Here is a 15,557-nt window from a genome sequence, read left to right as displayed (position 1 = left end):
CGAACAAATCTAAGACTCAAGAGCTTAAGCAAAGGTATCAAGCTAGAATTCACACTATTATATTTTCTGTGGACTTAAGTTCAATTATTGTTTCTTTATAGCAAGTGATACTGGTTTTCCATTTGTAGCAGTAGTATTAACTTTTCTTTCAAAATAAACACATTTAATGTTTAAAAGTAAATTGATTTAAAGAAAATTACTTAACAAGAATACAAATAGTATGTAGCTAAAAGAAAAATCATGAATACCAAAATGACCCAAGTTTTAGGACCACTATATTGGATGACATTTAAGTTTTCCTTCAGCTCTAAAGATTGTAAGTACCACAAGGCCAGTGGGCCTTCTACAGGGCTAAAGAGAGGCTGCTGTTACCCTCCACATGAGTATTATTAATTCCCAAATGGGCATTTATGAAAATGGAAAAGAAGTGGACGAGAAGCCAGAAGACTTGAATACTGATTTACTATAAGCTCTCTGTAGCCTCTAACAAAAAATCCCTAGGCTTTATCATCCTCAGTTTTTAAGTAAGATTAGCAAACTATAATCTGTACTAATCTACACTTTACATTGGATTCCAACCACACTAGTCTACTCAGAGTGCACTAGCGAGTAGGCATTTGAGAAACACAAATAACAAAATCTAATAGATTCTTTGAAAGCCTTACCATATTAGACTTCTCACACCATTCTATCTTTTCAGGGCAGGGCCCTCATGCTATTGAAAATCTTCAGCTTTCATGGAATACATATCCTCCTTGAAAAACTATTCTCCCTTAGATTTCCTGACAATATAGTCTCCTGGTTTTATATATCATACATATATGTTAATACATACTTTCATTTATTCTTGCACCATGTATTCATTCAACAAGTATTTACTGAATACTTCCTAAGTGTCAGACAGAGAGGCAAGTCTTGTTTACCACCATATCCTTAGTTTTTGCCTCTCTGTCTGACACTTAGGAAGTATTCAGTAAATACTTGTTGAATGAATACATGGTGCAAGAATAAATGAAAGTATGTATTAACATATATGTATGATATATAAAACCAGGAGACTATATTGTCAGGAAATCTAAGGGAGAATAGTTTTTCAAGGAGGATATGTATTCCATGAAAGCTGAAGATTTTCAATAGCATGAGGGCCCTGCCCTGAAAAGATAGAATGGTGCAGGAGACCTGGGTTCAATCCCTGGGTTGGGAAGATCCCCTGGAGGAGGGCATGGCGGCCCACTCCAGTGTTCTGGCCTGGAGAATCCCCATGGACGGGGGAGCCTGGCGGGCTACAGTCCATGGGGTCACAAGGAGTCGGACATGACGGAGCAACTAAGCATAGCACAGAACAGTGTGTTAAAAAAAAAAAAAAAAGAAGTAGAGGCCCTGAGAGTCCTAAATGAGGGAGCTAATCAAGCCTGGGGCAGGAGGGTCAAGAGAAGGCTACTCCATTAGAACTTCAGCTAAGGTCTAAAAGAAGTAGTCAGCCAGGCCAGGGGTAGCAGCAAAGAATAACAGCATATGCAAATCTATGTGTCAAAGAAGAGGGGAAGATGAGCTGGCAAAAGGAATATGGACTACTAAACAAGAGGGTAGGAGAAAAAAAAGATCAGACTATAACTGAAGCTGGGGGCTCACACAGGCCAAAAATGTGACAATCTCAGCATCAAAAAGAATAATGAATGTAACCAACTCAAACATATCCAATTTATTAATCTCATGCATTCAAAATGATAATTTTTAAAAGTAAAAGTAAAAAATTTAGAAAACTCTCAACTCCTTGGATACCACTGGACATAATCAAGAACCAAAAACTTCTTACAAATATTATCAATTAAAAAGAAAGAATTTATTATGCCTTTCCTATACAAATTCTATTTCAGGGTGACCAAGCAGTCTTGTGGGGAAAAGGGATAAAGAAAAACTCCTTTTACAGAAGAATTTCAGTGTGGAAGACAGGGCAGAATTAGAAAGTCACCATTCTGCAACTCCTAATAAAGTAAACGATGGAGGCGATGACCATCAATTAATGAGCGCATTACGTTAAGAATGATGGGGAACTTTATAGATCAGCTCTCACCACCTGAACCAACTGGTCAATCTTAGCATCTCTAAAGGAGACAGCCTCTTAACAGGAAGCACACAGCACCACCTGCAGAGTATTCATGCTAAAAAGTCAAACTTAATTCTTTATTACCTAAAAGCTAACTTCATTCACCAGAAATATGGGGCATAAAGTTAAATGATTCTACGAGGAAACAAAGAAATGTAGAATAGGGGATATTTCACAGCACAACTGGTTCAATTTCTTCAACAATTCATGAGCCAGGTTAAAAAAAAAAGAAAGAAACCTTAAGTAAGAAACTATCTATACTAAAAAGAATTCTCTATACTAACAGACATAACAAGAAAGTAAATGTGTGACTTTGGATCATGATTTCAACAAGCCAACTGAAGAAAACTTTACTGAGACATAAGGGGAAATCTGATTAAGACCTGGGTATTAGATGATACCAAGGAGTTGTGAGTTGGAATGACTCCATGGTTTTAAAGAGAAAAGTACAGTAAAGCAGTAAAATAAGTGTATGTTAGACTTTTTCACAATTTAAGAACAGTGGATGTTCAGTGGATTTGAGAGATTAATGACCTTAATTACTTGACTGGGCTTCTCTGACGGCTCAGATGGCAAAGAATCTGCCTGCAATGTGGGAGACCAGGGTTCGATCGCTGGGTCAGGAAGATCCCCTGGAGAAGGGGATATAATAGCCACTCCAGTATTATTGCCTGAAGAATTCCGTGGACAGAGGAACCTGGTGGGTTACAGTCCAGGAGGTTGCAAAGAGTCAGACACAACTGATCAACTAACACACACACTTGAATGGGTAAAGAAAGAATTTAGAAACCAAACAGTGTAGTCTAAGAGGTAACAGAAGATAGCAGCGGGGGATCTCATTCTTTTACATCTGTTCCAAGTAGATTATGAAGGGGAGAAGAGAGTGATAGGCAGCAATAGCTGAAGTGAGATGTGAAATAAAAGTTGTTTTGTTTTCACTGTTAAAAGAAAAAAAAGAAATTTCAGACTGTTTAAATGTGATGAGAATAATCCTTGGATAGAGAAGTTGAAGACTTTTTTTTGGTGGGGAGTAAGAGGTGGAATGGGGCAAGGGGTTGCTGGGAAAAATAATCCACAGCACAAGGGGCCGCAGAAGGTGGGAGGATATGAGATCCAAAGCACAGGTGCAAAGAGAAAAGAATGGATACAGAGGGAGATAAACTAGATTTGGCAATGGGCAGCTGAAGGAATTACAATGAGAGCTTTTGTTTTCTCCCTGAAGTAGAGGTCGAGGCCATCTGCTAAAAGTGAGAACAGAGAATTTGAGATTTGAAGAGAATAAAGGTTGAAAATAACTTATAGAAAGCAAGAGAATAATCTGAAAATAGAAACCTCACAGGATTACCAAGCAATGTTGAGGGCCCAACTTGGGTTGGTGATTAACAATTTGGAGGTACTATTCAATCTCCTGTACTGTATGATTTTTTCAAGCAGTATCTAAATAGATACCGGGCTTACACAGGCTTCATCTTGTTCTTTCAGGGAAACGTGATACAAGGATAAGAAAGTTTAGCATCTTGGTAAGAGTGACTGAAATGGAAGGACAAGGACTCTTAAGCTAGTAAGAAAGAACAGTGAAGGAGGTGATTAAGTGTAGAAAGTGTCAGTGGTCTAAACATCAAAACAAGGTCTAAAAACAGCTATGTTGAAAGTACCTGACAAGGTAGGCTTAAAGAGCAAAGGTTGTGGGATGTTTACATTAGTGAATTATGGAATTAGAACAGTTTCAGATGTTGCCAAAGTCCAAGGTAAGAATTGTGGCTAAAGTGAAATGGAGGTCTTCGGACTAAAACGCTGGTATGACTGTCTGAGTACATACGTACGTGAATGCTAAAATAACTCAGATTGACAGCACAAGTCGAAAAGCAAAACTCAGAAGAAGAAGATAGCGCTAAGTGGTGTCCAACTCTTGCGATCCCATAAATTATAGCCTGCCCGGTTCCCCTGTCCATGGGATTCTCCAGGCAAGAATACTGAGTGGGTTGCCATTTCTTTCTTCAGGGGAACTTCCTGATCCAGGAATTGAACCCAGGTCTCCTGCACTGCAAGCAGATGCTTTACTGACTGAGCCACTCAGCAAAACTCAGAGCCAGCTGCCAAAGTGTTCAATGAATAAGTACTGTCCAGGAACTCAGCAGATAACCGAGATTAGGCATATCAGAAGCAGTGTAATCAGACAGCAAGCACCTTGTACAAACAGGAGTTTTTAAAAAATGATGCAAAGTTTCACAATCTTTACAGAGTAAACTCAAACTCCTTACAACAGCAGGTCCCAAATTCACCACACTGTGCCAGGCATTCATGCCTTTGTCAATGTTAGTCCCTCTGCCTAGAATACCCTTTTCTGACTTTATCCAGCCATCTAAGTCCCTTAAGAGTCGCCTTTTCCTCTACATTCCAAAGCACTTTGTATGGTGTATTTTAGTGCTTTCACACATATATTTTTTATAACTGAATGTTTATTAGACAATCTAATTGAAAGTTTGTTACTCTATCTCCTTATAGACTATGAGTAACCTTATAAACCCAGTATATATACCCTATATACCCAGAGTCTTGACCTAACAACACACACTTAGAGGAGAATGAGCCCTTTCCATTCTGAAAATGAATACCACCAGATTCAAACTCCTGTTTTTCCAAAGACAAATAAGTGTAACTATAATAACATAGTTGAAGAGACTTCATGCCAAGAAACAAAGAAAAAACTTCATTTTTCCTTTCTTCTTCTTAACTATTTGGATTTCTACCTAACTTCCTATTGTTGCAGGAGGAGAGTAAGAAAGATATATTACTTTATTGTAACACAAGAATGAAAAATTCTATTTTCTTCATTTTATTGGTTAATAATTCTTGAAATTCATATTTAATAAGTTACTAAGCTTCAATGACTGAGTAGAGTGAATTCTAGCCAATCAATCAAGTCACCTAAGAAAAATGAAACAGAAGTGATTTTAGGAGGTAGCGAACTGCAGAAAAGCAAACGGAGCATTACAGACGAAGTCAAGGAACCTGTATCTGTTTTCCGGTACAACATCTCAGAAGACGTATGGACAAGGCACAATTCTCTCAGTTATCTCTCTCCATCTATAAAATGGAGGTAATAAGAGTTCTATTTCATAGAGTTCTTGTGATAATTAAATATACTAATCCATACAAGATAAAGGGCTTCCCTGGTGGCTCAGTTGTAAAGAATCTGCCTACAATGCAGGAGACCCAGGTTCAATCCCTGGGTCAGGAAGATTTCCCGGAGAAAAGAATGGCTACCCACTCCAGTATCCTTGCTTGGAGAATTTCATGGACAGAGGAGCCTGGTGGGCCACAGTCCATGGGGTCACAAAGAGTCGGACACAACTGAGTGACTAAGCATATAAGCATACATACATACATACAAGATAACCCTGGAACATACTGCCACACCAGCTAGTAAGGAAGTTATCAAAGACTAATTCTACACATGTACCAACATGACTTGGGAACCAACCTGAAGAGGCTTACACTGGCTAAAGATGGAACAATTTAAATATCAATATGGAAAATAGCAATGGACTGAAAAATATCAAATAATTTAAATACTTCAGTTCCTGATATTTAAAAAAAAGGTTACCTTTGGAGAAGAATAGGGAACCAAATCTTTATTTTGAAAGTTAGGAATAAAGGGAAATAATTATTCAAATAGTAGATGAGGAGAAGTTTCTCTTTACAGAAGTATTTCAACAAATAAAGGGAAAAGGAAGCACACAGTTGGAATGCCATTTGGCAACCCCTAATGAATTAATGGATCTTGGTAATCATCACCAATGGCCACTGGTAACATCACAAAAAATAGAGACAATCAGACATTATATGCCTCTTGATAAAAAAAATATAACACTATTTATAAAGTAGGCTTGCAAACAAAAAACTTAATGATCAATATAAATAACCCCTTACATCCAACCCAATTTACAAGAAATACAGAGGACAAAGGTATGTTAACTATACAAAAGGAATGCAATCATAAAGTCCTGACTGTCAACTTCTATAGGACAAATGATCTGATTTCATCAACAAATTGAAAAATAAAAAAGAAAACTAAAAAGGGGGACTTACAGAGATTTAAGACAAATCAAAGTGAACAATACTGTTCACACACTTGAGTAACAAAACCATAAAGAAAAGTAAGGAAGTGATCAACATAAAAACCAAAACTATTTCCTCTGATGGGGAAACGACTAGGAGAATGTGGAGGGTTTCTGAAGTGGCTGGTTAGGGTCCACCTCCTGACATGGGCAGTGGTTACAAAGGACATTCATCTTATAAACAATCCATGAAGCTGTATTTCTGTACAGCTTTACATACCTGTGTCATGTTTACGAACAACAAAAACTTTAATAGAATGACACTAAACACAGAGGTCTTATAATCATGCCAATCTGTCTTTTCCCCAGTTGCTATCATTATATTTGAACATGAGAAGTAGCTTTTGGAATCCTATGGAATATGATATTTATAACTCCTCCCCCAAAAAAGGTATCTACTCAAATGTTTTGAACAGTGACTAAATAATATTATCTACGTTGTTATGGTTTCATATCTGAAAATGAAAACCTCTTGTACTTACTAGTCTGTTGCTGCTGTTGCTGCTGCTGCGTATTAAATCCTCCAAATCCAAGTCCAGTCCCCAGACCAGTACCTAAGCCAGTACTAGTTCCAGTTGTCGTGCCAAAACCAGTCCCAAATCCAAAACCTTTGTTCTGAGTACTACCAAAGAATCCTTTGAATGAAAAATTAGCAATTTTAAGTTAAAAAAGATATCTGATCTGTAGCTCATTTTCTTCTACAAATGATATAAGATATCTTCTTACCAGTAGTGCCTGTGTTAGCTGGAGTAGAAAAGCTGAATGCAGAACTCGCTGTGGTAGACGTTGTCCCAAATCCTCCAAACCCACCTAATTAAAAAAGCATAAATAAAATAGAAATGAAGAATTTTTGAATACATACGAGGTAATTTCTTTTCCAAATTATGTAAGTATTTGCCACAATGCAATATATACCTTTCAACTAAAGAGGTGATTAAGTTATGGCTAAGAAAACATGTTAATAAGCCTATTTAGTCAGTGTTTGTGTACACTAAAATGACTATGTACTTTTAGAGCAGGGGTTGCAAATTCAAATGTCTACAAGACACAGGCTGTTAATATTAATGAAATAGGCTAGGTGTTTACTGACTGGTGGAACTGATCAATGTGGACAGTTTTTTTTAAAGGCAGCAGTTCCTAAATTCCAACAGATGACTGCTACAGGAGAATGGTAGTTGAGTAGTGTTTTATGTTCCCATTTTCCCCAAGAGAAATAGAAAAATTTAGATTTTTTAAATGTGAAATTTACATAATTTTAAACCCGAATTCAACTAATTTTTTGCAACTAATTCAAATATTTTTAAGACAGTGTGATAAACATCGTATCAGCAGACTGTGTTGCCAGTTTGCAACCTTGGTTTTGGTGAATTAATTTATATTCTAACTTACATTTCTACTTGGTCTCCATCAAGACTAAGCAACTTTTCAAATTAAACATACCAATATAATGACTTTTATACAACAAGAATGTTACCTCTTGAAGAGATACAGGAAAAAAAAAAAAAATCAAAGGCGGTAGTGGCCTCAAAGGAGAGCAGAGCCATCACCAGACCCTGCACCACAGTTTGGGAACTGACAGATACACAAATTTCATTTTCAGATAAATCTAAAGACAAAATTAATCTTTACCGATGCAACTTGACATATGAGTGGAGTGGAATGCTAGCCAATCTAAAATTGCTTTTTCTCCCCTTACTGTCAGAATTTGATTACCAATGAGATTGCCAAAAAAGACTTTTAAGACAGATGTTTGAACCATTAGTCCTCTCTGAGTTATACTACAGACTTTCTGGGATTCTAATTTTCAATCTCATATATTTCTGGCATAAGAGACAGAGATTCATTAATACTGTAATATAAGAGATACAAAAAGGAAAAAACTCACAGCCCATGATAGTCATCATATGATTCTGACTGGGAAAATTATTCAAGAGTAGACTACATGTTGCATCCAGGTACAACCAAATACTCTATTTATTTGCAGATTCTACTGTGGTACTGCAAACCGCAAACATTTTGATAAAAATCACCTAAAATACTAAATATTGTTCCTAATCTTTTTCATTACTTCTAAGTGTCACAGAAAAACTAAGATATAGTCTGAATTGGCTATACGATAAAAGCACTGGTATCTTAACATGCTCCACAATATGAAAAATACTTATTAATAATAATGGATCTGCCAGGATATAAAATTTAAAAAGTAAACAAGAATTTCAATCAATCCTTTGCTGAAGACTAAGTTAATGAACGTACATAGAAGTAGTTAAAACAGTTATCACAACTCAAAACTTAACAGTGACAACTCCAAATGAACATGAAATCAAGCAAATACCAACTGGTTTATTTATTGTTCTTGAGTTACAAGCTGGGTGGGTTTGTTCGGAAACACAAATTTCAGAATAATGTTTCTGTTTTACCCAGTGCCAATTTTAAGCAAAGAAGGAAAAGTAAACATACCAAACAACAGTGATATGTGATCACTTTAAATATACCTTAATGATAACTGATTGTTTAATCTTTGGAATTACTCAAGTATTCTTCAAAAATGTTTTCAAATCAAATGCCAAGGTCATATTCACATTGCAGTAACAAGTGACTGCACAAAATGCCAGACTTCCAAATAGGTCTTAGGGAATAAATCATGATTACCAAATGCATATAATTGGCATGGGCATAAGTGGCATATGTTAGAGAATATGAACAATAAATTCATATACGAGCAGCTGAAGAACAAGACTTTTCTATAGGGTCATTGTATGCAAGGTACAGAGACCTACTTAAAATTTTTTCATATATATATATAGACACACATATTATAGTTTGTGTTTTGCAGAATTTTCAATGAGCTTCAAATGATCTATATAGATACAAAATCTTCAAAATTATCTTTTTTAGTGCAAAGATGTCTAGCCTACATTTTAGAAGTCAGTGCTACCTGAAAATACATTAAACTGCTCTGGTCATTTCTCAAAAAATCCAGTAAAGAACTGGGGATTCTTACTATAATTACATTATCTTACAGAAATGTATCCTAATCTGCTCAGTTTATTAAAGAAAGACATTATTATTATTATACAGATTAAAAAACAAGACAGGTTGCTGCTGTTCGTATAAGATTTGTTTCTCTCAGGAAAGACAAAGACAATCAAATGAAATTCCAATGAAAGATGCAGGAAAAATGGGGAAAAAAAATGACTGCAGGAGTCCAAGAATTCCAGGAAAACGGGCCTGACTGTTGAACTTATATTTTGAAGAGATATTTAATAATTTGGAAGACGTATTCCACTCAAAATAAAAATCCACTCCAATTTCATATCACTCGGAAGGTATATTCTACTCAATCAAATGCAAATTTAACAAAGGAATATTATATAATAACTTGCAAGACTTCCCCAAACCAAATCTTTTAAGAGTCAAAACCTAATACAAATGTTTTTGATTCGACGTTAGGAAATGATTTTCCTTTCCTTATTAAACAAGTCTCTGTTCTTTCTCAAACTCTGGAACCACAAAATATTCTTGGACTCCAGCTCCCAACATTCGTTACACAGACGACCCGCATATCTACCTGCACTTGCCAGACTGTTACCAAAATTGAACGGAGTCGCCGAGGTGGTAGAAACACCGAAATTCCCAATATTAAAGTTCACTGCAGGATTAGCAGTTAATCCGAAACCCCCAAAATTAAACCCACTGGCGGTGGAGTTGGCAGTCTCAAGCCCACCAAATCCTGATAGGCGTGCAGGCAAAGAAACAAACAATTTTAAAAGGGGAGAGAGGGAAGAAAAAAGAAAAAGAAAGCAAGATAAGGATTAGAAGAGTCTGCAGGAGGTTTCATAGAAGTGAACAAAGACAAACCCTGACTTTGCTCCAACATGAGTTAAGAAAGCCTAGGAGGCGGGGACAGGAGGAAGGGGCAGGAGTCTGCAGTCCCGCATCGAGAAGCTAAAGGGCCAGGGCCAAGGGAGCCGCAGGGCAGCGCCTCAGGCTCCCCAGCCGGATCCTCGCCGAACCCAGCAGCGGGAAACCCTCGACGAGTTCGCCCAAGTCCCGGAGGCTGCGGCGGGGAGGGGAGGGAGGACGGGTCTCTGGCAAAGAGTGAGAGAAGCCTCCTCGGGTCTCTCCGAGCCCGACTCCCGGATGGCGGGAAACGAACCCTAGGAGGAGAGGGGCCTGCGGGGCCCCACCCGCGCGCGCGAGCACCGGGGTTGGGCCCCCATTCCTCCCGTGGCCTCCTCAGGAGCCGCCGTCGCCCGCTCGGCTGCCGCCCGCCCTTTTCCGAAGCCCCCAAAGTCTCCGCGCGGGCAGGAGACCCCAGGATCCCCAAGCCGAAGAGTCTCGGACGGAAGGGCCGGACCGAAGACCTCCCTCCTCGCCGGGAGAAGATCCGGGGCAGTCACTCACCCGCGGGAGCCGCGGTGGCTGCAGCGGTACCTGAAGTGCCAGACGGAGTACCAAAGTTGAAGGCCATGTCGCGGGAGCAGGGGACCAAGGTGCTGCTCCCGCGACACTCGGTGCACTCCGCTTTTCAATCCGGCGAAGAAACCGCCTCCCGACCAGGGAGTTCCGCCTCTTTTCTGGCCTAGCCGTAGAGGCCGGAACGCTGGAAAGGCGTAGCGGCTGGAGGGTGGAGAGGGAACGCCCCCGGCCCGGCTAGCTTCCGGGAGCCTTGTGGCTTCACCCGGCGTGGAGCTTCACAGCCTAAGTGAGATACCGGGAAGCTTGCTGTGACCTGCCGCCCGAGAGCCTTTAAAAACGGCTTTTGGGAGGCCCCCTTGGGAAAGATGTGCAAGCAGGCTGAATGCCAGTGTCTAATGAAGACAGGGTAGGAAAGAAAGCTAAATCCTCCTCCGTAGTGGAAAGTCAATGTGAAAGTCGCATCCGACTCTGCGACCCCATGGACTGTAGCCCGGTAGGCTCTTCGTGGAATTCTCCAGGCAAGAAGCTGGAGTGGGTTGCCATGCCCTTCTCCAGGGGATTCCCGACCCAGGGATCGGACCCATTTCTGCGGCATTGCAGGCAGATTCTTTACCATTTGAGCTACCCGAGGACGCCCTTGGAGAGTCAATGGAACATTCACCAAGCACCAAGTCACTTAAAGTTATGGGGTAATAGTGGGGGTGGGGCGGGGGGAGAAAAAGGGAGAAAGAAGTGCCTTTGGGAATTTAGGTTTTGGTGTTTTGGTTTTTTTTTTGTAGAATTCTTGGTAGGTAGGGTGGAAGGAAAGTTCAATAGGGAGGGAACATAGCGGTACTTATGACTGATTTATGTTGATGTATGGCAGAAACCACAACATTGTAAAGCAGTTATCCTCCACTTAAAAATAAATTTAAATTAGAAAAAGAGAGTAGAGGGAGAAAAGAATTCTTGGTGGACACTTTGTAGAATTATGTGATTCTTAAATCTATGTCCTTTTGTAACTTTAATACAAGTAAAACCAACAAAAAAGCCATATGTCTATTAAAATTGTCTTTGGACCTAGCAATGCTACTTCCAGGAATTTATAATGTAAATTGTTTGGCAAAATTAATGGAATACAGGTTATCTGTTACAACACTGTTTATAATAACAAATGATTGGAAACAGTGTTTTGCCTAAATAGTTGCATTCATACAAAGGAATACTATTCAGCGATGCAATAGGAACAGTAAAGCTCTGTGTACTGAAAAGAAAGATCTCAAAGATAAATTACATAAACAACACCTTGAATATGGTATGCTACAATTTCGGTGGGGAAAAAAAGAGGGCTAGAATATGTAATTACACATATTTGTATAAAATATACCTGGAAAGTTACGTTTTTAAAAATGAATAACTTTGGTTTTCTGAGAAGATGAACTGGGTGGCAAGGAGATGGGGTGGAGGAAAACTTTGCAGTATAAAACCCATTACGGGTTTCGAAAATGTAAGTGAGTAAGTAATTCTAAAAGTGGTCATTCCAGGAGTCTCAGTGAGAACACTGGTATATGGATGAGGACAACAGGAATGGAGACTGAAGAGCAGGTAGGCTTAATGTTTGATGGGTGTGGAGAGGCAGGCAAGCAGGAGTCTATCAAGAGTCCCTGGTTCCTGGCTTGTACAGCCAGCTACACTGTGATGACATTGGAACTTGGGAGGAAGATAAGGAAAAGAAAAGTGAGTTCCTTGCTTTACTTACTGGATTTGAGCACAAGCTGGTTGAGGATATCCAGCAGGTGCTTGGATATGTGGGACTGAGGTTAAACAGAGGTCCATGAGGTTTATGTTGTTATTGAAGCCTGGGAGCCAATGGGATTGTCAGGGAGAGAGGATCAAGTGAGAAGAGGTTACAGCTGAGCACCAGTAATATGACCAGAGCAGAGCTCGAGAGAGAAGAACCAGCCGAGCCAAATCACAGAAATTATGGATAGAAAGAACAATTTCAGATGGAAAAGAATGGACGAGCATTTCTTCAATACGAAGCCTCCCCTGATTCCACTCCTGTCGCTGGCTATTTTAATATTCTTAGCAGTTACCACCACCAAAGAATCCATCTGCCAATGCAGGAAACAAGAGATACAGGTTCCATCCCTGGCTCGGGAAGATGCCCTAGAGGAGAGCCTGGCAACCCACTCCAGTATTCTTCCCTGGAGAATCCCATAGACAGAAGAGCCTGGCAGGCTACAGTCTATGGGGTCGCACAGAGTCAGGACTGAAGTGACATAGCACGTGTGGTCTTAATTTTAGCACCATGAGGACAGAAAACTTTGCTTTGTTTCCTGGTGGTGTTCCTAATGCTAACAGAGTGCCCATCCACATGACAGGCTCTTATTCAGTACTGTGGAGTGAGTGAATGGTTTCCTTGATGTGTTTCTCTCCCTTGCCTTTCCCATTTTTATCTCCAAGTCCCATTATTTTGGTTGCAAAGAGTCGGACACGACTTAACAACTGAACAACAACCTATGTATTTTATCTTTCAAATATTTCAAAAATACTTCATTTCCACTGCCATCTCCCTGATTCAAATTTCTGTAACCTCTTGCCCAGACCCGGGATCAGCAAATGACAGCCCAGGGGCCAAATGTGGGCTGCTATTTTTGTAAACACAGTTTCTTTGGGTGACAGACATATGCATTCACTTACGTGTTGCCTATGACTGCTTTCATGCTCCAAGAACAGAGGTGAGTAGTTGTGACAAAGAGGCTTGCAAAGCCTATTTTCTAAGTGGCTTTTTACAGAAAAAACAATGTTTTCCAGTTCCTGCCTAGACTACTGCAGTAGCCTTGCTGTGCAACGAGCAGGACTGTTGGACTGTGACCTTGGCTGTTCATTCTAGGTTGCCTGATGAATGAACAAGCTGTGACTGGGGGTTCCCCCTTCTCCTAGGGGAGGGGAAAGGCTGTACCCAATGATAGGTCCCGTGTAACTGGTGTCTTCTTCACCCCAGCAGTGGAGATTGTAACATTCCATGGGCAGCCCAAGTCCAAACTGCCTGTTTTCACTTGCTTGTGTATTCCTCCATCGACAAGACTGCTTTTTCATGCTCGTCCTATAAAAAGGTAAATATGCTCTCTGCACTGAGACCAAACAGAGCTCTGACCCTCAGCTTGCCTCTCCATGGGATGACAGGAAGATGGAGGGTCTGTGCTTTCCTTTTTCTATAATTTTTTTTTCCATATTAAACCCATTACTTAACCCATGCTCTGCAGCTTTGCAGAATTCACCCTGCCAGCTAGTTCATGATACCTAGACAAATTCCATCTTAAACGTCAGTGGGGACCCCAAAGAAACCACCTATCACAACAGCCTCGTAACTGACCTCCCTGTATCCAGGTTGACTCTTCCACTTTATTCACCCCGCAGCTAGAGTGAGTTTTTCCTAAACAAACCTGTCACATATCCCATTCTTCTCCCTGTCCTGCACTGGCCAACAGCCCAGTTCACAACCCTTGAATGGCTTCCTGTTGGCCTCAGAAATAGTGTGCTAGTGGTAAAGAATCCACCCGCCGACTTGAGTTGCGAGTTTGAGCCCTGAGTTGGAAAGATCGCTTAGAGGAGAAAACAGCAACCCACACCAGTTTTCTTGCCTGAATAATCTCAAGGACAGAGCAGCCTGCTGAACTACAGTCAGTGGGGTCACAAAGAGTTGGACACAACTGGGGTACACAATAACCCCACTCTCTCAGCCCCCAGTAACCACTCTTTCTACTCTTTGTCTCTATGAATCTATTTTAAGTACCACTTGCAAGTAGAATCATACAATATGTAACAAAATCTTTAACATGGCACAATAAGGCTGCCTTTCTTTCCAGCCTAATCTCCCACTATTCTTCCTCTGAATTCTAGACAAATGTTATCTCAGTCACATGTAACATGTTCCTTCCTGCTCCCGCGCATCCAGTTACCTTTGTCTGCAATGCTTTACTTTACCTGTTCTTCAGTCTCAAATGTTGCTTCCTTAGTCAAGCCTTCCCTCAGCTCCAAGTCAGGTTCCCAGAACATCTTGAAACTTCATTGAAAGTTTACATTTATGATCCCACAACTTCTCCTATGACTTAAGCCAGTTGAAATCAGCTTTGGGGGTCCCTAGGAAGCACATTGGAGAAGGCAATGGCACCCCACTCCAGTACTCCTGCCTGGAAAATCCCGTGGATGGAGGAGCCTGGAAGGCTGCAGTCCATGGGGTCTCTGAGGGTCGGACACGACTGAGCGACTTCACTTTCACTTTTCCCTTTCATGCATTGGAGAAGGAAATGGCAACCCACTCCAGTGTTCTTGCCTGGAGAACCCCAGGGACGGGGGAGCCTGGTGGGCTGCCGTCTATGGGGTCACACAGAGTTGGACACGACGGAAGTGACTTAGCAGCAGCAGCAGCAGGAAGCACATACACTGAGGTTTTCAAGTATCCTTAATAATATAAAGATGTTTGTAACACTGAGCTAAATATGTTATGATTGGTCTGGATTGGCTGTGACTTCAGAAGTAAGTTGCACTATTATTGGCGTGGTAAAGGTTTTAAAGAGAATCTAAACTTTGGGGCTAATAACTTCAGTCCAAATGTCTGCAGACACAAGGTCTAGTATTTCTCCAACAGCTCTCTGACCTTGCTGAACCCTCGGGGTGGATTTGTCTGCATTTCAGTTTATGTTTACCTGGAAACAGACCTGAATAGGGATGTTAAAACAGGTAGATTATTTGGTTGGAAGCAGCTGTGCAGGGATAAGGAGAGGCCGGGGATGAAGGAGTGATAAACAGGAGCAGTTTCTGGTCCCGGCAACCCTAGCTGAGGAACCAAGTAGAGTGAGCTTGAGAACTGGCCCTCTGAGAACTGGAGCCCTTACCAGTTGACTCCTGCCCACTCTGATTGA

The 15,557-nt window shown here is 40.6% G+C and overlaps 1 protein-coding gene across 1 annotated transcript in view; it reads right to left on the bottom strand.

The window, feature by feature from the left end:
• Window positions 1-10,754, bottom strand: part of NUP54 (nucleoporin 54) — a 32,751-nt gene extending 21,997 nt beyond the window's left edge. Inside the window, exons 1-3 of the mRNA XM_086405305.1 lie at window positions 10,636-10,754; window positions 6,955-7,038; window positions 6,711-6,863 (exon numbers count right to left, since the gene is read on the bottom strand). Of these exons, the coding sequence (XP_086261431.1) occupies window positions 6,711-6,863; window positions 6,955-7,038; window positions 10,636-10,702 (304 nt within the window). The 5' untranslated portion in view covers window positions 10,703-10,754. The remainder of the gene's footprint in view (window positions 1-6,710; window positions 6,864-6,954; window positions 7,039-10,635) is intronic.
• Window positions 10,755-15,557: the final 4,803 nt, after the last annotated feature.

Source organism: Bos grunniens, chromosome 6, assembly GCF_055505025.1.
Source record: "Bos grunniens cultivar Pamir isolate PY7600 chromosome 6, Bosgru_T2T1.0, whole genome shotgun sequence".
In the NCBI taxonomy this organism is placed as follows: Eukaryota; Metazoa; Chordata; class Mammalia; order Artiodactyla; family Bovidae; genus Bos; species Bos grunniens.
Note: the sequence above shows the minus strand (reverse complement) of the source record. Positions and strands in the feature narration are given on the sequence as shown.